This window comes from Neophocaena asiaeorientalis, unplaced genomic scaffold, assembly GCF_003031525.2.
Source record: "Neophocaena asiaeorientalis asiaeorientalis breed wild unplaced genomic scaffold, Neophocaena_asiaeorientalis_V1.1 scaffold450, whole genome shotgun sequence".
Lineage (NCBI taxonomy): Eukaryota > Metazoa > Chordata > Mammalia > Artiodactyla > Phocoenidae > Neophocaena > Neophocaena asiaeorientalis.
This window is the reverse complement of record NW_020175674.1, coordinates 338714-362656: the sequence shown is the minus strand read 5'-3', so window position 1 is coordinate 362656 and position 23943 is coordinate 338714. Positions and strand designations below refer to the sequence as shown.

Below are 23943 nucleotides of genomic sequence, written 5' to 3'. Positions count from 1 at the left end.
CTTTGAGGCCATCTGAAACTATAGGCTTGAAAAGTAAGACAGCAAGCCATATTCTGACCTTGTTTTGGGAGAATTTTGTTTTTTTTGCAGTACGCGGGCCTCTCACTGTTGTGGCCTTTCCCGTTGCGGAGCACAGGCTCCGGACGCGCAGGCTCAGTGGCCATGGCTCACGGGCCCAGCTGCCCTGCGGCATGTGGGATCCTCCCGGACCAGGGCACAAACCTGTGTCCCCTGCATCGGCAGGCGGGACTCTCAACCACTGTGCCACCAGGGAAGCCCTCAGAGAGTTTTTTTTGTTGTTATTTCAAATACATTTCATGCTTGGTTTTGAATATGAGGGTTTTTTTCTCCCACATTAACTGCGTTACAATCTTTGAAATATAGCAGGGAGAAAAAAACCAAACAGTGCTGGTGTACAGTGTATAACAAGTGTACTTTTTTATTTTTTGCAAAGACAGAAGCCATTTTTAAGGACATTAAGAGCTAGAAATTTCCCGAGACTTGTTTGTATACTATGTAATAACTTTGTTGTCTTTCCTATATTAAAAAAAAAATCTGCAAACTTTCTGCCTCCACAACCTCCTGTGTATGAATCTGCCACTAAATCTTGGAGACATGGTGAAAATACTGCCTTTTACCACCATGACCCCTGGTGACTCTGTCTTCATGGAAACCAATATCTTCTCTGCCTCTGAAATTCCTATGCCACTGTTTGGATGAGGAGGGATTCCATATTTTGGCATTTAAACTTCTTTCTTCAGCTCAGGTTTGTCTCCATTCTCTATTATCACAGGAAATAAAAAACACTGATTTAATTTTGTCAGTGTAGCAATTAAGTCTGCAAATCTTCATCAGCGTTTCCTTTACAAGTTTGAGTACCAACTCCTGAGTCTCCTTGTCTTCACCGTTCATAGGCTTTCCCTGTTTTTCAAGTTTATCTTCTTTTAATTTAAGTTTAATTATGACACTGTCAATTTTCTCCTTGTTGAATGATGCATTTGCACTTTCAGAATTAAAGTGTTTCATTGGTCCATCTCACTGAATACTGTTCCCCTGCCATCTTGATGGAGTTCTCCCCTTTCCTTGGAGCAGAAGGAGCATTTGGAGCCACTTGTCTCTCGCGATCATTTCTTAGGTTATTCGTTTTCTCTCTTTGGAACTTTGTGTGCTTGTGATAAATATATTTTAGAGATTGTGTATTCTGTGTGAAGATAGAACCAACTGCATTACTTTGGGGTAAGGTACCCACTGCTTGGTATTTCCATTCCATAGAACAAGATGCTTCCAGCACCACCAACAGCATCAAACTGCTGCCTGATGTTGGCCTTGGACAGAACTAACTTATGCCAGCATCCTGCCGAAAGATCCATAGAAACCCACTGAATGGAATGAAGAGGTAGATAAACTGAGGGAACACTGAACAATACAGCTGGATCCTGAGGCAAAGAATATTGTGCTTTTGGTGGTTCACAGAGAAGTCTAATATTATTCCCAAGGATATAATATATTCAGACTTCATCTTCAGATAGTATTGGACAGTCTATTGGTCTGTCTCCTGTATCAAAAAATAAAGGTTGTATAGATTAGGAATTTAAGAAAACTCATCTCAGCTGGGTGATTTTTCTGCTTCATGAAGCGCCTGTGGGGGTTATTCAGTGGTAGCTTGGCTGGCCTGGAGGCTCCAAGACAGCTTTATTCAAATGTCTGACTCTGGCCGGTATGGAAAGTTGGGCCCTTCCTTCTCCATGTGGTCGAAAGGCCTCTTCATGTGGTCTCTGCAGCGGGGTACCCATACTTGTAACATGGTGGCTTAGGGCTCCACGAGACTGCCTGTGGAGAATCTTGACAGGTTCTTGAGAAGGACTGGGGCTAAAGCACTACAGAGCCACCTAAAATTGCTTTATTGAGATTTCCTGATGTTTGCATTTAATTCGCTCTTTACGTTTTCTGGGAGCACAGGCTCCGGATGCGCAGGCTCAGCGGCCATGGCTCACGGGCCCAGCCGCTCCGCGGCATGTGTGGTCCTCCTGGACCGCGGCACGAACCCGTGTCCCCTGCATCGGCAGGTGGACTCTCAACCACTGCGCCACCAGGGAAGCCCTGCTTTTATATTTCTAAGTTGCAGAAGTTAACTTCTGTCTCCGTGATCCTTTTTTAAAAATTCTATTTTTTATTATTGTAAAACCTTATCAATAAAAAATTATTAGGAAATATTTCATATCTGTGGAATATAAAGCATAATATAGCAAAAGCTCATGTTCTACTTCCTAGCCTAAAGAAAACATTACTAATACAGTTGAAGCTGGGCTGAACCCTTTCTTTTTTTTTTAATTTTAAACAATTTTTTAAAGAAATTTATTTATTTTTGGCCGCGTTGGGTCTTCGTTGCTGCATGCGGGCTTTCTCTAGTTGCGGCGAGCGGGGGCTACTCTTCGTTGCGGTGCGCGGGCTTCTCATTGCGGTGCTTCTCTTGTTGCGGAGCACGGGCTCTACGTGTGCGGGCTTCAGTAGTTGTGGCTCCCGGGCTCTAGAGCGCAGGCTCAGTAGTTGTGGCGCACGGGCTTAGTTGCTCCACAGCACGTGAATCTTCCTGGACCAGGGCTTGAACCTGTGTCCCCTGCATTGGCAGGCAGATTCTTAACCACTGCGCCACCAGGGAAGTCCCGAACCCTTTCTTTTTTGCATCTTTCTGCCTCCTTTCCAGGGTTAAGCACCATCGTTAATTTGGTAGTTATCATTCCCATACATTTCTTTGTACTTTATGTTCTTATCTCTGGACCTGTGTGTGTGTACAAATTGTTTTGAATGTTTAGAATATTTTATAAATCATGGCATACTGTATTCTGTAATTTGCTTTTCATTCTTGCAGCATTGTTTGAGAAATTAAATTATGTTGATAAGAATAGGTCTAGTGCTTTGTCATAGTATGAATATACTACCTTTTATTTATGCATTTCCTTTTTTGTGGGAATTAGGTTGTATCTAATTTTTTACTATTACATACATTGCTACTATGAATATTTTAGTATGTCTCATATTGCTACTGTGAACTTTTTTTTAAAGTATATTTCCTTGTGCACATGTGTGTGTTTCTCTAGAGCAGGGGTCAGCAAACTTTTTCTGTAAAGGGCTAGTGAATATCTTACCCTTTGCATTCCAAACAGTCTGTCACAATTACTCAGTGCTGCCAGTTTATCAAGAAGGCAGTTACAGATAATACATAAGCAAACGAGTGTGGCTGTGTGCCAGTAAACCTTTTTGAACACTGAAATTTGAATTTTATATAATTTTCTTGTAACATGAAACATTAGTCTTGTTTGATTTTTTGTTTTCCCCCCTAGCCATTTAAAAATGTAAAAGCTGTATTCTTAGCTTGTGGGCCTTATAAAATCAAGCAGCAGGCCAGATTTGGCTGGGCCATACTTTACTAACATCTGATCTAGGGTATTTCTTAGCAATGGAATTATCGGGTCATGTGCAATTTCAGCTTCACCTAAGTATTGCCAAATTGATCTCCAAAGTGCTTTCACTAGCACTTTTTAAGTTTTCTGTTTATACACATCATTACCCACTTAATAGTGTCTGATGTTTTAGTTTTTGCCAGTCTGATGTGGTTATCAGATGGTGGTTTGAATTTGTAATACTCTGGTTTATAGTGAGATTGAGTATCTTTATTACTGTGTTTTTAAAAATTGTTCATTGTTCATTGAATATTCAAAAAATATTGAGTGCCAACCTAGAGGTAATCCCTATTCTTTGTGCCTGTGGTGTGTGAGTAAACTAAACAAAATACTCTATGAGTTTCTTTTTGTTTTTTGGGTTATTTTGTGTGTTTCCTCAGTTCTTAGTTGCTCATGTTTTCTGCACATTTTGTTCTGTTGGAATGTTGGGGTTCTTTATATAGTCTGGATAGGAAACCTTGGTTGAATTACGTGTATTGAACATACATCTTACAGAATTATTACTTGTCTTATTTTTAAACTCATGGAATAATTTTATGAGCAGATTTTTTAAATGTAGTCATTTATTGTTTTTTTCTTAATGTCTTGTGCTTTTTGTGATAGAAGAAATTCTTTGATCTTATTGGTCCCTTATAACTTTACTTTTTTTGGTTTTACTAATCACTGTTCATTTCTTTAGTTTTTATGATAGCAGGAGAGTGCCAGTCGGCTGTACAGGTTGGGGTAACAGAATCTGAAAATCTATTTGTAGTGTATCTACTTCTTATGTTTTCTGTACATTTAAAAAAGTTTTTTAAAAAGACTATTAATGGGACTTCCTTGGCGGTCCAGTGGTTAAGACTCTGCTCTTCCACTGCAGAGGGCACGGGCTCGGTCCCTGGTCAGGAAACTTAAGATCCCGCATGCTGCGCAGCATGGCCAAGGAAAAAAAAAAAGACTTTATTAAATACTTGCAAACCATATATCTGATAAGGGGTTAATATCCAAAAGATATAAAGAACTCATATAACTCAATAGCAAAAAACCCAAATAATCCAATTAAAAATAGGCAAAGGACTTGAATAGACATTTTTTCTAAAGAAGACCTACAGATGGCCAACAGATACCTGAAAAGGTGCTCAGCATCACTAATTATTAGGGAAATGCCAATCGAAACCACCATGAGATATAACCTCACGCCTGTTAGAATGGTTATTATGAAACCATGGTGACCATGTGCTGTTGGTGGGAGTGTAGATTGGTGCAGCCACTATGGAAAACAGTATGGAGGTTCCTCAGGAGATTAAAAGTAGAACTACCATATGATCCAGCAATTCTACTTATGTGAATATATCTGAAGGAAACAAAAACACTATGTTGAAGAGATATCTGTGCCCCCCTGTTCAGTAGCCGAGACATGGATACAATCTGTCTATGAGTGGAAGAACGGATAAAGATGTTGTGTATATATACAATGGACTATTATTCAGACATAAAAGGGAGAGAAATCCTGCCATTTGTGACAACATGGGTGGACCCTGAGAGCATTATGCTAAGTGAAATAAGAATGCTGTGTGATCCCACTTATGTGTGGAATCTTAAAAAAAAAAAAAAACCCCAAGCTCATAGAAAAAGAGAACAGAGTTGTGGTTACCAGAGGCAGGGCACGGGACGTAGGGGACTTGGATGAAAGTGGTCAAAAGGTACAAACTTCCAGTTACAGGATAAATAAGTACTGGGGTTGTAATGTATAAAATGATGGGTGGCTATAGTTAATACTCCTATAGGGCTTATTTGGAAGGTGTTAGAGTAAATCCTAAGAGTTCTCATCACAAGGAAAGAAACTTTCTTCCTTCATTTCCTTCCTTCCCTTCCCTCTCTTCCCTTTTCTTTCTTTCTTTCCCTAGCTTGCTTTCTTTTCTCTCTTTCCCTCTTTCTCTTTCTCCTTCCTTCTTTTCTCTCTCTTTCTTTTTCTTTCATCTATATGAGTTGATAGATGATAACTGAACATATTATGGTAATCATTTCACAATATATGTAAGTGAAGTCATTATGTTGTACACCTTGAACTTACACAGTGCTGCTCAGTTATATATCAGTAAAACCGGGCAGGGAAGACTTGTTTTTGCTTTTTATTTTTCTTTTTTCTAGCCATGCAAAAGAGTTACTTATTATTTTTTAAGAGCAGTTTTAGTTTCACAGCAAAGCAGAAGGTACAGAGATTTGCCATACACCTCCCACCCCCACATCTGCCTAGCCTTCACCAGTATCAACATCTCCCACCAGAGTGGTACAATTGATAACCCTCCACCGACAAATCATAGTCCGTAGTTTATGTTATGGCTCACTCATTGTGTGGTATAGTCTGTGGGTTTGGATAAGTGTGTAATGACATGTATCCATCATTATCATGTCATACGGAGTATTTTCATTGCCATAAAAATCTTCATTGTTCCACGTGTTCATCCCTCAGCCCCTCCACCCTCACCTCACCTTGGCAACTACTGATCTTTTTACTTTCTCCGTAGTTTTGCCTTGCCCAGAATGTCATCTAGTTGAAATCATATAGTTGATCGCCTTTTCAGGTTGGTTTCTTTCACTTAGTAATAGGCATTTAAGGTTCTTCGTGTCTTTTCATGGCTATTACTAAGTGAGTTCTTGGTATATTTTGGATAAAGTCCTTTATCAGATGTGTTTTTTTTGCAAATATTTTCTCCTAATCTTTGGCTTGTTTTCTAATTTTCTTGGCAGAGCAAAAGGTTTTAATTTTAATGAAGTCCAGTTTATCAGTTCTTTCTTTCATGGATTATACATTTGGTGTTTCATCTAAAGAGTCATCACCATACCTAAGAGTCATCTAGATTTTCTCCTATGTTATCTTCTAGGAGTTTTATAGTTTTGTATTTTACATTTAGGTCTGTGATCCATTTTGAATTAAATAACTTGCTAAGACTTTGCGATTGCACTGAATTTATTGATAAAGTTGGAAAGAACTGACATCTGGACAGTATTGAGTCTTCCCATTCATGAACATGAAATATCTCTCCATTTTTTTAGTTTTTCTTTCATTTCATTTATCAGTTTTGTAGGTTCCATCATAAAGATTTTGTACATATTCTGTTAGCTTTATAGATAAGTATTTCATTCTTGGGGGTGCTAATGTGTTACTGTGTTTTTAATTTCACATTTACCTTGCTCATTACTGGTATATAGGAAAGCATTTAATTGTTTTGTATTAACCTTGTATCCTGCAGCCTTACTATAATTGCTTACTAGTTCCAGTAGGGTTTTTTTTTTTGAGTGATTCTTTGGATTTTCTACCTAGACGATCATAGTATTCCAGTCTTTCTTTGTCTTTCTTTACCTTGACATGTTTAAAGTATACTGGACAGTTATTTTGTAGTTTGGGTTTGTCTGATGTTTCCTCATGATTAGATTTAGGTTATGAGTTTTTATAAGGAATGCCTTGGTAGTGATCTTTTGTCCTATTACTGGTGAAATTAACTTTGATCATTTAGTGTTTGCCAGATTTCTCCACTGAAAGGTACTATTTTCCCCTTTGTAATTAAATATTTTGTGGGAAACTGCTTTGAAGCAATATAAATGCCATATTTCTCTTCAGATTTCATCCATTAGTTTTAGCTTCTTTCCATTTATTTATTAGTTTCAGCATTCCTTGATGATGCATCCCTGAATCATTTTTTATTATAATGGTTTTGTTTTGTGAATTATATTCATAATTTTCAAATGTTAACCCTTGCTTTTAGAATAAACCCTACTTGATTGTAATATATTTTTCTTTGTCTATCACTGGATTTGATTTACTGATATCTTATTTAGGGTTTCATATCTGTCTTCATGAGAGAGTGCTTGGTAATTTCCTTCCTTAAATGTCGTTATCAGGTTTAGGATCAGGTATACTGACTTCATAAAATGAGCTGCAAAGTGTTCCTTTTTTTTTATTTTCTGGGAAAGTTTAGGTAAATTTGTTGCTATATTTTACAAGTTTGAAAGAAATTATGGGAGAAGCCTTCTGGGTCTTGAGTTTCTCTTTACAGAAAGATTTATAATAATTCAGTTTCTTTTATTGACAGCAGTGTTCAAAAATTTTTTTTCTTGTGTCAGTTTGGTAATATCTGTGCCCTCATAGGTGTTTAAGTTTACTTTCTGTAGTCAACTAAGTCAGTTCCTACCCATCCATCAAATTTTCACCTTTCATCAGTTTAGTTACATCTCTCATCTGCTATTATCTTCTTTCTGGGTTCATTTTGTTCTTATGGGTTTCTGCTTTTTACCCCTCTTTCCATTACTGTCATTTTACTGGAGGGGTGTGGAGAAAAATGCATATATTTAATTTACGATGCTTAACTGGGATCTCTCTTTAACCTTTGTATTTCCTTTCAATTTTGTAAGTACAGTATAGTGGACATAATTTTCCATTCTGATTCTTAGGAGTGTCAACCATAACAGGATATTGAAGTGTGTTGATACTCTCAAGGACTTTTGAGGGTTCAGAGTTTTTGTCCTTAGTGCAAGTTGTCCTAAAATTTATGTTCTTAGAATTTGCTTGCTTTTTGTAATTTATTTTTTCTCATTGGCAGTTATCACTTTCATGAGGTTATTTTTCTTTCATCTGTTAATTTATAGCTTCTAATCTGTCAATTAGGAAATCCTGTGTTTACACTTGTTAGAACTGGGTGTACGGAACCCTGCTTCTTCAGAGCGTACACAATATAAAATCTCTTGACTTTTCACTGCTTAGTGGCCTTTTTTGTTAACTTGCCTGACTCTCAGTGATGGATAGAGTCTTTATAGACAGTAATCATCATAGTTTATTACCTTTTCTGTGTTGGTAGCATAACTTAAACTTAACCCTTTCTTTTTTTAAAAAACAGGTTCATTTTACATTTGATTTTTGAAAATCGGGGTGGGGGATAATTTTAGATTTATAGAGAAGTTTCAAAGATGTTAGAGAGAGTTTCTGTATACCATTTACCCATCTTCCCCTAAAATTCCCAACTTAGATAATTGTAGTATATTTGTCAAAAACTAGGAGATTAACATGGGCATAACACTATAGCCTAAACTACAGACTTGACTTGGATTTCACTAGTTATTTCATTAATGTCCTTTTCCTTTTGCACAGTCCAGTCCAGGACACCACATTGCATTTGGTTGTCATGTCTCCTTAGTCCCCTCTGATCATGACAGTTTCTTTATCTTATTTTTCATAACCTTGACAGTTTTAAAGAGTTCTGGTCAGGAATTTTGTAAAATGTTCCTCAATTTGGGTTTATCTGATGTGTTCTTGTGACTAAACTGGCATTGTGGGCTTTTGGGAAGAAGCCACAGAGCTGAAGTCGCATTTTCATCACATCATGTTAAGTATGCTATGAATAAGACATCACTTCTGATGTTAACTTTGATGATCACTTAGCTGAGATAGTGATTGGTAGGTTTCTCACTGTCAGTTTACTTTTTTCCTTTTTCTATAGTTGACTCTTTGGAAGTGAGTTACAAAGTTCAGCATATACTGAAGGGAAAGGGAATTCAGTTCCATCTCTTAGAGGAGAGTTTGTACATGTATCATTTGGAATTCTGTAAGGAAGATGTGTCCCTTCTCACCATTTATTTATTTATTCAATTATTTATACCCATGTGGATTCATGAATATTTATTTTATTAAGGAGAATTATAATTCATATCATCATTTTTTAAAAAAAACGCCTTCTTCCTTTCTGGCCCTACATAATACTCCAGGCTTATCTTCTATTTTTCCTGCGTCATCTCTAGAATCAGTCATTTTTCCTGGGAGCTCTGGCTCCTTGTATTGGAGAATGGTATTTAGAAAATAAGATCTGGTTGTAGGTGTGCTTGTTGCTACTGGGGTATCACTGCTTCTACACCTTCTGAGGACAGACCCTTAGCTCTGTATACTAACCTATGGAACAGCATATCTATATTCGTGTCTGTATCTATTAATCTGTATGTGTATCACATAAAAGTTGGTACTGATATCTCTTCCTCTAATCTAGCACCACTAGAACGAACAGTTCATTCTAGCTTTCCTCTCTTGTTTTTTTCATAACTTCTTTTTCTGAAAGGGAGACACCTTGCTCCTATTATCTACTATTTACTTACTTATATTTACATTATACATGTAAAGAAGTTTCAGATTTACTCATGATGACTTGTTTCCTCCTGTTTCATGATATTTTGGGTTGTGAACTCATTTTTTTTGGGAAACGTTTTTTGAGGCATTGAAATTTTATTTTTTTTAGAGAAGATTTATATTTGATTCTGCTAGTCATTTAGAGGTCTTGGTGATTGTTTTTTTGCCTTTACAAACAGTTTTTTACTGTGGAAAAATATACGTAACATAAGATTTATTGTTTTAACTGTTTATAAATGTACAAGCGTAGATTGCCATTAAATACATCCATAATATTGTGCAACCATCACCACTATCCATTTCCAGAACTTTTTCATCATCCCAGACAAAAGCTCTGTACCCATTAAAAAGTAACTCTACATTCTCCTCTCCCTCCAGTCCCTGGTGTCCTCTATTCTACTTGCTCTCTGCATTTGCCTCTTCTAGTTACCTCATATAAGTGGAATCATACAATACTTGTCCTTCTGTGCCACTATTGCACTCATTGTAATGTTTTCAGAGTTCATCCATATTGTATCATGTGTCAGTTTCATTTCTTTATGGCTAAATAACACTCCTCTGTATGTGTGTGTGAACACAGCACATTTTGTTTATCCATTCATCTGTTGATGGATATTTGGGTTGTTTCACCTTCTGGCTCTTGTGAATAATGCTGCTGTGAACATTGGTGTACAAGTGTCAGAGTCCATGCTCTCAGTTATTTTGGGGTATATATCTAGAACTAGGATCACTGGGTCATAGGGTAATTCTGTGTTTAACTTTTTGAGGAGCTGCCAGACATTTTCCACAGTGGCTGCACCATTTTATATTCCCACAAGCAATGCGTAAGAGTTCCGATTTCTCCTCATCCTCACCAACACTTATTATTTTCCATTAAAAAAAAAACAGCCATCCTAACGGGTGTGAAGTAGTATCTCATTATAGTTTTGCTTTGCATTTCCTTAACATCTGGTGATATTGGGCACCATTTCCGTGAGGCTCTTTTAATTATGGGCTTTTCTGGGCCACATAGGTTATGAAGATTCTGGTACCAAACCTGAGTGATTGTGAGCTGATGTTTAGGAATTCCCTAAACATGGGGTGGAGAGATACACTTTATTTGTCATTATTAGTTCACCCCCAAACCCAGAGCCAACGGCAAGATGTCATAATTATCCCTACTGTCTCTTTCTTCAGTAAGATTTTTTTTTCTCCCCCCACCCCGTCCCCCCCGCCCCAACCCAGTTCACCCAATTGGATTGTCACCCTTCAGGTCTTCTGGTCTGTGATCTGACCTTTCATTTTACTGAGCCTCCAAACCTGGTCTTCCCAGCCTCTAGGCCTCAGGTGTTTGTCATATGGCTCAAAAACAAATGCCAGCTTCAGAACTTCATTTATTTCTCAGGTTCCCACTTTATAGCTGTTTATGGCCTCGGGGTATTTCAGGCATGCACTTAAAATTTTTCTTAAACTCATCGTGAGCGTGTTTGGTGTTCTGATCTGGAGAGTTATTTCTAACACTGAGTTCACCCTGATGCTAACACAGAAAACCTTGGTTTGTCTCTTTTCTGCTAAAAGGCAGAGATGATTGGCTGAGGTAAAGAAAAGGCTGGTGGTCTGGATTTAGTTCTCATAAATAAGGCAAGCAAATTAACAGGTACTAGTTTCTAGAACCAGTGATCAAATACGGTGGAGATGCAGGGTTGATTTTTATGTATTTCATATTCATGTATCCCCATCCACATTTTTATTATATTTTACTGATTTGAGCTTTTTTTCTGTAGCAAACTCACACATATGGATGAGTGTAAATTAGCAAAAACAGATTTTAATGTGTTCTTTTTCTCTTTAGAGGAAATAATCAAAAGGCAAGCAAATTAAAAGAAAATCCTGACTAAGCAAAGAGTTTGGGAAATGCTCAATTTTATTTTGTATTGAATGGCTCTATTAATGAATACTTATCTGAGTTTGTTTTTATTTCAGCGTTGGCTAGATCAGAATCTAAAAGAGATAGAGGTTTTAAAAGAAATTGGAGCTTTGATCATGGAGAAGAAAGTGAAGGAGATACAGACAAAGAGTAAGAATGTTTTTTTCCCCCTCCGACGTTTTATAAGAATGAAACTTTTCATTAGATAAACAATTTTATTCCATGGAAATATTTTTAAGAGTATGGTATTCTTAAGAAAACATTGAACTCTTTTACAGTAGCATTAAGGAAAGAAAAAGCAATTTTTTTATTGGTATATAATTTTGTGGTTATATTTCTTCATCTTTTGAAATGTATAAATATGTGCATATAGTACATGTAACCTTATAATTAAAATCATGTCCCCTGCATCGGCAGGCGGACTCTCAACCACTGTGCCACCAGGGAAGCCCAGTATCCCACCTTTTAAGCATTTTTGTAAAATGTTTGCAGGACAGAATTTTTAGCATTAAAAAAGTTGGGATGTATACAAACAATAATGAAACAAACATTTTACATTTTTGTTATAAATAGCTAAGATTTTACTAAAAATAGCTTAGCAGAATTGTCTTCAGAAGGGTGTATTTTGACTTTGTTAGAAGATTTGTCATGATTATATATTAAAAAAATGTGTCTTTTAAGGTGCTACCTGTCCTGTATGTTTCACTTATGAATTGTACTCTTTGGTTTATCACTATGTTCAGATTAACATGAACTGTTAATAGATATATCGGTTTTTTAGAATCAGGTCAATGATTCTCAGTAAAGGGTTGATATTTCCCACAATGGTAGAGGTATAACTATTTTATTGGGTTAATACCATTGCAGTTACTTTCTTTTAATTAACTAAAGTTTTCTTACCAGTATGTTTCTTTCCCTCTACTTTGTTTTTCAGCCCCTTCCCCCTAATTTAAAATACAAGACAGAAAGGAAAAATGAGTGACTATTTATGAAATCCATAGTTAAGGAAAGCAAAACTATGTGTTCATTAATGGCAGAGGTCAGGAAACAGTGGCGCATGGGCCCAGACTGGCCCACCCCTGGATTTTTGTTATAGTTTTGTTGGAACACAGCCACACAGATAGTCTGTGGCTACTCTCATACTACAGTGGCAAAGCAAAGCGGAGTAGTTGCTGCCAAGACTGTATGGCCTGCAAAGTCTAAAATATTTACTCTCTGGCCCTTTACAGAAAAAGTTTGCTAATCTCTATATTAGGTGACGACAGAGGCTAAAACTTCTGAATTTAATGTATGGGTTGTAATTGTCACTTAAGGCTTTTTCCCCTTTATTTTCTGTGTAGTGAGGCAAATCTACTCAGTGTAGATGAAGATGAGGATTCTGAAACCTCAAAAGGAAAAAAGGCAAGTGTTACTTTTTATTTTTATTTATTTATTTTTTTAGGTTATATACTAAAAACTAAAGCTTCAAAAGAAGATTTGTATTTTTGATCGTAAGTCCCAACCACCCACTTTCCTACCCCAAAGGCAAATGATATTCCCAGTTTCTTGTTTATCCCATCAGAAGTATTTTATTTATCACAAAGAAAATATATATTCTCGCCCCACCTTCTTTTTTTTTTTTTTTTTTTTTTTTTTTTTTTTTGCGGTACGCTGGCCTCTCACTGTTATGGCTTTTTCTTCATCTTTTGAAATGTATAAATATGTGCATATAGTACATGTAACCTTATAATTAAAAGTTGACCTGGGCTTCCCTGGTGGTGCAGTGGTTGAGAGTCCGCCTGCCGATGCAGGGGACACGGGGTCGTGCCCCGGTCCGGGAAGATCCCACATGCCGCAGAGCGGCTGGGCCCGTGAGCCATGGCCGCTGAGCCTGCACATCCGGAGCCTGTGCTCCGCAACGGGAGAGACCACAACAGTGAGAGGCCCGCGTACAGTAAAGTAAAAAAAAAAAGGCGACCATACTACAGGATTCCTATTAAAGAAATTGTTCTTTAAAAATAAAAAAATATGGGATTCTATTCACGTAGTGATTTGAGAAGCCACCATTTATCAGGAGTAAATGAACCCACATTATGATTCCTGAAATTTGTAAGAAAGTTTAGTGTCTTTCTTTCCAGTTGTGACTCACCCTGCCCCCCACCACATTCATCTTAGATTGCTAACAGAGAAAGCAGAAACCCTGTAAATGATAAACACAGGTGTTGACCCAGACAGACGTTAAGCAAAGCGTTCATTACACTTTGTTAATGTACTTGGAATGACTGCTGTAACTTTTTAAATAGTTTTAATAGAGCCTTTTGCGTGTCATGAGATTTGTATTACAAATTTAGTATGGCTATTAGTTTCTTAGTTTACTGATCTGGTTTTCCACTGGCCAGAACAAACAGCAAATTAAGAGACACACAAATATATACACTAACTTTTACCAAAACTGCAAATATTTTTTAGAAATTTTACACAAGAAGTCATTCAGAGTATATTGGCTAAATATTGTAGGTGCTTCACTTCTGTCTGGGCAACAGCTCCGTTCATCATTACCACTTTATGTGCCTTCACCTATGAGATGTTGAACTGAAGTGAAGTTTTATTTGAGGGAGAGCTTTGAACTGGTAAGTTTCTCACTCGAAATTGGTATTTTATGGTTTTCTTTCTTTCATTTCTTTTTATTTCTGATTATATTTTATAACAGACATTTGTTATTTATGTAGTTTTGAAAAATTGGAATTAAATCTGAAATTGAGTAGACCACTTGTAAACGTTAAAAAGTATCCCTGTACGCTGGCCTCTCACTGTTATGGCTTCTCCCGTTGCGGAGCGCAGGCTCAGCGGCCATGACTCACGGGCCTAGCCGCTCCGCGACATGTGAGATCTTCCCAGACCGGGGCACGAACCCGTGTCCCCTGCATCGGCAGGCGGGCTCTCAACCACTGCGCTGCCAGGGAAGCCCAAGAAGTGCTTTAATAAAGCCTTGTGCTTATACCTTTTCACATCTTTACAGTGTATTTGTAGGATAGATTTCTAAAATTGCAGTTGCTATTTCAGGAGGTAGATTTACATGTGATTTTGCTAAATGTTGCCAAATGCCTCATTCATAGGAATTAGCATTAGCCATAACTGCTAGCAATGTATGAGAGTTTCTCTTCTAACTTTGGGGAGTATGTGGTCAAACTTGAATTTTTGCCAATCTGACATAGTACCCTCTTTGCATATTTCCTGTACTTACAGTTGAATAGTATTTTAGAGACTTTTAAAGTTACTTTTTTCTCCCTGTTTTCGTGGGTTGTTTTTTTTTCCCCACATCTCTATTTTGACATAATTTCGGGAGCTTATAGAATTTAAAGTTTTTCTCTATAAGGCTACTCACACTGAAAAACTATAAGGTTTTTTACATTGCAGTTTTCTCTAGCTTTTATTTTAACATTTTGATTCCTTAGAGTGGGGCTATTTAGGTGTTCTTCAGGTGGACACAAATATAGTGAGCTTTGTAGGTAAAAGTAAAAGGTGTTTTTCATCATGATCTTCTGTGACATTGGTCTTTAACTTGAGGGGGGGTTGCTTGCAGATGCCCTTTTTTTTTAATGTTGATACTTTTAAAGTAAAATAAAACTTACATGGCACTTATGTATCCTGTGATCTCTAAAGGTAATTCAGAATTGATACTCAGCATCATCTGTCTTAACAGTACATGTACAACAACATTGTAAATCAACTATATTTCCATAAAAAAACTTAAAGAAATACATGTGCCATTTCCTCTTTAACAGTTGGAAATTTATATTGTTCCTTTTTCTCCTTAAATTCATATTTTTGTTCAGTTTTCCCACAAAATTTTAACATTATATGTGTATTTTAACTTCACATGGTGTATTTTTATGCAATTGAAAATCTTTTAATTACTCTATCATACTGTATAGATATATATTCACTGAATAAAAAGATATACATTCACTGAAATTTAATATTAAATGATATTTTCACTAAAAGTTGCAAGTATTAATTTTTTTTGCTGGATTGAGTTATCTTTATAATTACTAATAAACATGTAATTTATAATTATTGAACCTATTGTATAGAATTACATTGGAAATGTATTTCTTAAAGTGATGGTGTTGATGTTTTCCTTCCTTATTCATTTAGTTCATGTGTCCATAAATAAATGTTATTTATTGGTCTAATAAAACTTTCAACAGTGATTTTCTTTTTCAACTTTTTTTAGATATAAGTGCTGAGAAATCTTGGTCATATAATAAATAGATGGATATAGAGTTTTGCTATAGCATTATCATTCAGTTCTTTCCTTTTGAATTAAATGGCAGGAAAATCACCTAGCAATGTAATAAAAGTTTAAAAGTTAAAAATAATTTGTAATCCAGCCTCTGCATTTATTGTCTTTCTGAATTTGGGGAAAATACACTAAAAAGGCCTTATCAAGACTTAATGATTGGCTAGTAGTTACACTTGTTACTTTTAAATTCCTTTTAGATTCCTATTTTTTAACCAGATAATCTCAGAAATAATTGGAAAAATTGAAATCTTGTTAATTTTTAATTGGTTTTTGCCAATTTTTTTCGTAAAAACAGTTTTGTAAAATATTGTGGATTTTTTGTATATTTTCTTTAAAAGAACTGCATATTTAACTCTATTGATCTATGGAAAATGTCTACATATAACTTACTTGTCAAGGCCAGTTCATAGTACAGCCAGTCAATTAAATCAAATGTATTATTTATTTATAATAAATAGTGTTTTTTTTCTGTTTTCATTTCATATATACATGTTAATCTGCATCTTCATGATGACATTTCACTTTAGAATTCTAGGCAGAAAAATGTAGCCTTGGTTTTTTGGTTTTTTTTTTTTTTTTGCGGTACGCGGGCCTCTCACTGTTGTGGCCTCTCCCGTTGTGGAGCACAGGCTCCGGACGCACAGGCTCAGCGGCCATGGCTCACGGGCCCAGCCGCTCCGCGGCATGTGGGATCTTCCTGGACAGGGGCACGAACCCGTGTCCCCTGCATCAGTAGGCGGACTCTCAACCACTGCGCCACCAGGGAAGCCCTGCAGCCTTGGTTTTGACCCAAGTTTTTTTACCTGGTTGTAATAAAGGCATGCACATTTAAGGGTTTGTTGGTTTTGCTTTTTTTTTTTAATGCTTTCTTTGAGTTGTTTTCACATGATTTGTTCCTTGGGGCAGTGCTTTTCTTGATAATAACTGGAGTAAAAGATACAAAGTCATTGAATGCAAATTTTCATTACTTTTGCTTTTCCATTTTGCATTATTGTTGTATTAAGAAAATCTTAATTTGGTCCAGAACACCCAGTTTCTAACCTGTGGTTCACTTTTAACAGAAATATATATAAAACAGGGAAAGATATGAAGCCCTACTACTATTTCATGTGCCAAAAGAGATTCCAGATACTATTATGTCAAATTGTTCCTTTCAGGAGTATTTTAGACTCTAGTACAATAAATGAGAATTATGTCTTTTGTAAAGTGGAAAAAGGTTTGGTGTGAAAGTGGAGATAGGAAAGGAGATATTATATGTACCTTTTCTACAGATGGGTTTTAAAGTAAATCAATTTAAGAAAGTGTTAAAGTGGAGATTGAGGATTTAGGAATTGATTTTCTTAAAATTATCCATGTCCATTTGTCCTTTAGAAAGTCTTTGTGTATCCCAGGGTTTTAAATATCCCTGGATTTTTAATGGCTTGTGAGTAATATGTAGGTCCATATGGAACATTGGTTTAAACTAATATAGTCCCTTTTTTGCATTCAAAAATGAGCATGGAATTATGAGAAAGCCTTTATTTTGGTTCAGAGTGTCTTAGTGTTCCCTTTATCTTCCACAGAATAATCTCTTTGCCTTTGGATTTCTGCAGTTTCATTATGCCTCTTTATATAAAGGATGCGTATCTTTTATTAATTCTGAAAATATTTTAGTTATTATCTCTGAATATTGCCTTTCCTTATTTTTTCTGGAACTAACTTTTATTAGATATTATAAGGCCATCATTTTTTTCCATGTCCTACATATATTTTATATGAAAAAGAAAAGAAAGGATAAAGGGCAAAGAAAGAAATCATCCCTGTACCATATCCTACATGGTTTCCTCAGCTTTGTCTTCCAGTTCACTTACTTATCTTCAGCTATATCTAATATGCAATTTAATCTATCCATTCTTTTTTTTTTAATTTCAGTGACATCATTTGTAGAACTTCCATTGGTTCTCTTTCAAAATTTTGTGTTTTTCATAGTGTCTAGTTCTTTCTGTACTGTTTCAGTTTCCATTTTGTTTTTAAGAATTTCAGTGCCTTTAATATATGTTTTTAATGTCTCTAATCATTTAATAGATTCTTTTAGGTTATCTTATTTTCTTATCTTATTTTAGGTGCTAAATTTCCTGACTACTTTTTTGTTGTAGTTAAATTGGCTTCGTGATGTGTGATAAGTTTGGGTGGAAGGTACCACATGTTGATAACTTTTGCACATTTAGCAGTCCCAATGAGATACACATTCATACAGCAAATATGTATTGAGCACAGTGTTCATGAGATAGAGAGCAAAACAGACAAGTTTCTTATTCCTGTGGAGCTTATATTTTGGTAACTGGCTGTTTGTTAGTTATTTATTAGTTATTAATGATTAATGTTAAAACAAGGGTTGGCAAACCAACGCTCACAGGCCAAATCTGGCCCACAACCTATGGTCTATGAACTAGAATAGTTTTTACATTTTTTAAATGGTTGAAAAAAATCAGAATACTGTTTTGTGACATTGAAGATTATATGAAGTTCAAATCTGTATCCATAAATATTTATCGGAAAACAACTGTGCTTATTTGTTCATGTATTGTCTGTGACTGCTTTTGTACTATAAGAACAGATTTGTTTCAGCAGAGACTGTGTGACCCTCAAAGACTAAAATATTTGCTGTGTGGCCCTTTACAGAGAAAGTTTGCTGACCCCTGTATCATTGTTTATACTGTGTAAATATTTTCTGTACAGATTGATATCCAGTTGAGGGCAACATAGCTTTTTTTGATGGCTGGTATATTAGTTAGGCAGAATATCAGATATTAGGTCTGCTTGCAGCTATCTACTCTATAGGATGGTTGTGAGAATTATGAGAACATGTAATCCACCTAGTACTTGGCACTAGCAAATCTTCCATAAATAGCAGTGTTATTGAACCTTTGTAAGCTGGTTTTCCTTTTCAGGTAACGATGTGTTGATAGTTGCTTTTCTGACATCAGTTACGGCCCATGTTTGTAGTTTTATAATCATGTGATTGTTTTGTGCTAATCCATTTGTCCACAGGAGTTCTCCTGATGTTGTGCTTGCATTAGCTAGAAAGCTCTGTTAGGCTGCCAAATAAGGGGTTGGAGGGGAAGGAGAATTAAAGTTTTTCAGGGGCCTTTATTTTATTTTATTTTATTATTACTTTTTTGTGTGTGGTACGTGGGCCTCTCACTGTTGTGGCCTCTCCCGTTGCGGAGCACAGGCTCCGGACGCGCAGGCCCAGCGGCCATGGCTCACGGGCCCAGCCGCTCCGCGGCATGTGGGATCTTCCTGGACCGGGGCACGAACCCGTGTCCCCTGCATCGGCAGGCGGACTCTCAACCACTGCGCCACCAGGGAAGCCCTTCAGGGGCCTTTAGACTGAATATATCATCTTCTCTTTAGTAGTAGTAGTGCTCTAATCTGTGATTTAGCCATAAAACGTTCAATTTTTACTTGTTTACACCTTATTTCTCCCAATAATTTGATGTAGATTACCAAGAGCACAAATAAAATGAGAGAAAATAAAAATTATTAATTACGTAAAGAGATGTAGGTGTGCCACGCATCCAATATAATTTATATGTTGTATTTTAATTCAACAGGTATCTCTAAATTTTCTTGCACCTGGAATTATGTCCTATAGGTTTATGACTGTGTGAGAGGAGAATCTTTTACAAATGTACATCCTGTGATTCTCCTGTGGAGTGATATCCTCCCCCACCACCCCAGCTACTTTCTAAGTATAACAAATAGTAAGGAACCTTTCCTAAGGGAATTTGACAATACAGGAAAAGGTTTTCATGAGATATCTGCAAAACCAGAAGTATTAGTTGTCTTATTGCTGACTGAAGTGCATGTAGCTTTTGATAGTACCTTAGGGCAGCAGAATTGGGAAATTTAAGAATTTGCCTTATGCAAATCTTGCTCTATTGATGGACTTTAGGTTGTCTATTGCTATGCCTAAATGCTTTCTTAAAAAGAAAATTTGGAAATGTTTAAGCACTTGATCAGAAATATGTTGAATTAGCTGAATTATATGCCTATATATTGGGTGAGATAATTTTGGCTTAACCAGTTCTTAAGAGGAAGGATTAGCTTTCTACATTTATATAAAGGAATTTTTAGTGCAGTTCCTTTGATTTTGAGATTTTCTGTATCCTAATGACTTTGAGTGTTATCTGGAATAACATAGTTTGGTTTTGCCTCTTGTTAAGAATTTATATGTCTACAAATAATACTATAAAAATTCCTTATACAGTGTAGTATGGGAAAGCATAGGCTTTGGAGTCAGGCCAGTACTTTGTTCAAATCCTTTTAACTAGTTTGGACAAGTTACTTTGCTTTTTAAGCTCAAGGATCTAATAGCATAGGTGTAGAGTTTCAGTACAGTTTAAGGTGTTATATGGTGGAGAGATTTTGTTGGAGAAAGAGACTTAAAGTGGGAAATTTGAGCATGTTGATCCTATCACTCAGTAGCATCAAGTAATTGACCTGATACTTTAGGTGCAGTTTCTGAATCCCAATCTGAAGAACTACTGAAATGTATAAAATATGGAGATTAAATGAGATATTGAATATAAAGTAGTTAGCATAATGCCTATCCATAGTAAGCACTCAAATATTAGTTGTAATTATCTATATACAGAGGAATGAAATTATATGGTTAGCCTTTAATGGAAACTTTTGCTTCCCAGATTCTTTTTTTTAAAAAATTTATTTATTTATTTTTGGCTGCGTTGGGTCTTTGTTGTGGTGCGTGGGCTTCTCATTGCGGCGGCTTCTCTTGTTGCAGAGCATGGGCTCTAGGCGCGCGGGCTTCAGTAGTTGTGGCTCGGGCTCTAGAGCTCAGGCTCAGTAGTTGTGGCGCACGGGCTTAGTTGCTCCGCGGCATGTGGTATCTTCCCGGACCAGGGCTCGAACCCCGTGTCCCCTGCATTGGCAGATGGATTCCTAACCACTGCGGCCACCAGGGAAGTCCCGCTTCCCAGATTCTTAATGGGACATGTATCAAAATCACGTGCAGCACTGGCTCTCCAGTATTAGTGTACATCAGAATCACCTGGAAGGTTTGATAAAACAGATTGCTGGACCTTACTCCCACAGTCTCTGATTTAGGAGTTCTGGAGTGGGGCCTGATAATTTGCATTTTAAAGTGTTCTAGGTAATGCTGATCCTGAGAACCACTGACTTAGGGCATTTTTGCAAAATAACAAAGGAATAGACCAAAGTCACAGTGACTGGATGTCCTGAAATTTCAGATGAATGTAGCTTAATGACCAATTGTTTATGATAAAATAATTTATGGACTTTCTAATTGAGGATATCTGTGTTTCTACTTCAGTGGGAATTAATAATTACTGAATTCCTACCTATTTGTCCGTTCCAGAGCTAGGCAGTTTGTATATAGCTTTGTTGATGCATAAAATAACCTCGTGATTATAAGGAAAGTTACCTGGCTAGGAGACAATTCTGTTTGATTGCTGAGTTATCTTTCTACAATAGCACTATGTTTCTGTGAAAAAGGGTCACCAAATGTAGAAGTGATTGTATTCTCTTTCTAATGGAAATGAAATAGTGTGATAACCCCTCTTATCTTTATCCCCTATAGTTCTGTTCCTGTTATCAGTTGTTTCTCTTGGTTTTGATCACATTGTCATCTTTATGAGCTTGCTTATGATTGGTAGGTATTGCATATGAAAAATCACAGAGATAATTTGAGGCCTAGGATAATATTCCCTTCCTGTAGGGATACACATTTACTTTTGGCTAGTGACCAGGAGGAGCCTTAGCAGTCTCACATCACCTCGATCCAGTTGCTCTCCAAACGTAGTTCCCTTTTTAGCAGTATCTGCATCACCCGGGGAGACCTGTTAGAAATGCATATTCTCAGGCTCATCCCAAACCTCCTCAATCAGAGTAAACTGTAAGGGTTGGACACAGCAATTTGTTTTAACAAACCATCCAGGTAATTCTGGATTTACTCTAAAATTGGAGAACTGACTTAATTGAGTTGGAGGTTGAGATGAATGGAAGCTGGATTTATAGTTGTAGTTCACCCTTATTCATAGGCTATATCCTCATTCAGATTTTGAGGTGTTTATGAGGCAGTCAATACTTGGTGGATGTTGAACTCTGCTTTTGTCTCCCCAGTTCTCTGAGTCTTCTGGGAGTTCAGCTTAGCTTCTCAGCCTCTCATCTTCTGCAACTCCAGAAGTTGCATCTTCTGGAGACAGCAGGTGTCTCAGAGAAAAATATGAATCTGGGCTCAGATCTCTGAATTTCTTGTCCCTGATCTTAATTCTTAATTCTTCACTGCCTTGGTAGCCCTCAGGTGCTTCAAACAGATTTTCTTTTTTTTAAGAAAATTTCTATTTTGTCCAGCTTTCTGGTTTTCAGAGAGTAGAGGGAAGATTGAGCTGCATTATCTAATCTGCCATCACCATAAATGAAGGAGTCCGAAGTACATGGCTGTAAAAGATTTAGAAGTAAAAAAAATGTCTCAAAATGATAAGCAGTGTTTTCAAAATACAGCTTTTTGGAGTTTTGTGATACAGACATGCCTCAAAACAAGATGGTGCTGGCACAGTGAGCTCTTCTCCAGAAGACATTTTTTGTGGGAGATACATGTTTTTAGGGAACTGTTAGGTTTCTGTGGAGATAATTGGTGGGGCTAAAAGCCAAGTTATTATCTTCTTATGACTACATTTTCTTGTAAAAGAGTAAAAAGTAAAATATTAGACTGCTGTTTCAAAACTAAAAGTAGGTAAGAATGATTTTTAAAATGTTGTTTTGGGTAAATTATCACTAAGAACTGAGGACTTTTGTCTTAAAGAGTCTGAAAACAGCTTTTAAATGTCTTGTGCAAAGAATGTAATAAAGCTAGGTTTCTTTGTTGAGAAGAGCTTCCCAAGGAATGAGCCATCCTGTTGTCATACTGTAATCTCTGCAAAGTGATTGTTATTGATATGTTTATATTATTATTTTCAAGTATGAAAATATGAAGACATTATCTCGGTTTCTGTGTTTATATAGAAATTTTGATGCTAAAGCCCAAGTCCTTGTACAATGACAATTTACTGCCATATTTGGTTGTACTGTCCTACGGGTAGCATCAAGGCCTGTTAAGCAGGGGAAATGTTTATTTTTTGCTTTCGGGAAAGAGCTATCTTAAGATCCTCTACCTTATCCCTTCTGTTATTCTCTTTTAATTTTCTCAAATATCTTGGGTGATATTGAAATGAAAAGAAAATAATATGATAAACTCCCATGTTCCTACATATTTATGTTGTCCTTAAGGGGAAAAAAAAAAGTATTACAGTTGAATTACTCTTAGATCTGTGCCGCTGCCATCCTTCTCCCCCATCCCCAATATCTGGTACATTTTTATCGCTTTTTTAATAAATGGGTTTTCAAATAATTGTTGATAAATTATCTTATTATGTTGTTTATTGATTTTAACATTTATGGTTTTTACAGTTAAATCGTCAATCTGAAATTGTTGCTACTAGTTCTGGTGATCCCTGGAAGACATGTACAAAACGAAACAGGACTGAAAGCTTAAAACCTTTGAAAGGCAACCCACTTGGACTTAACATGTTGAGCAGCACTAAGAAATTGAGGTATAGGCACTTCACCACACATTCCTACAGAAAAGATAAAGAGTTTGACACCAAAAACTAATTGGCCATTCCAACTTAACACCTTTTCTTTTCACTTTGTCAGTAGATCTAATCCTACACACTGGGCATCTTTGCTTTGAATCTTGGGAATAGGCTTGATTGCAGTGATTTCTTGGTTTGGAATTAAAATATTGAAAGAAAAGTTTCAGTAGACTAATATTTCATAAGATGATCTTGCTTTTATGAAGTTAGCAAAATCTTGGTTATAATATTAGAGGTAGGTCACGTCTCCTTTAGGGAATACTTACCAGGATTTTCTCAATGAGGGACTCTTTTTTTTTTTTTTTTTAAGATTTCTTAATTCCCCTTCTCTTCTAGATATAACTCATCTTTCCTAGTGGTTGTCATAGTGAACCACTATTACTGATACAATTGGACTGTTACATATCCCAGAAATAGGGTTGAAGTCACTATTTTATTTCTACTTTGTCAATTTATAGACAAGTGAGGTACATAAAGGCTAAATA

The 23943-nt window shown here is 36.4% G+C and overlaps 1 protein-coding gene across 6 annotated transcripts in view; it reads left to right on the top strand.

Annotated features, from left to right (window-relative positions):
* The window catches only part of SENP6 (SUMO specific peptidase 6), a 104139-nt gene that overhangs the window by 5994 nt on the left and 74202 nt on the right, over positions 1-23943 (top strand). For 4 of the 6 annotated variants that reach the window (XM_024731864.1, XM_024731862.1, XM_024731863.1 and 1 more), the window contains exons 2-4: positions 11575-11668; positions 12859-12919; positions 23274-23416. In XM_024731864.1, coding sequence (XP_024587632.1) covers positions 11575-11668; positions 12859-12919; positions 23274-23416 — 298 coding nt within the window. Of the gene's footprint in view, positions 1-1272; positions 1397-11574; positions 11669-12858; positions 12920-23271; positions 23417-23943 lie in introns of all 6 variants that reach the window. The other 2 variants (XM_024731865.1, XM_024731866.1) reach the window with 2 other exon arrangements.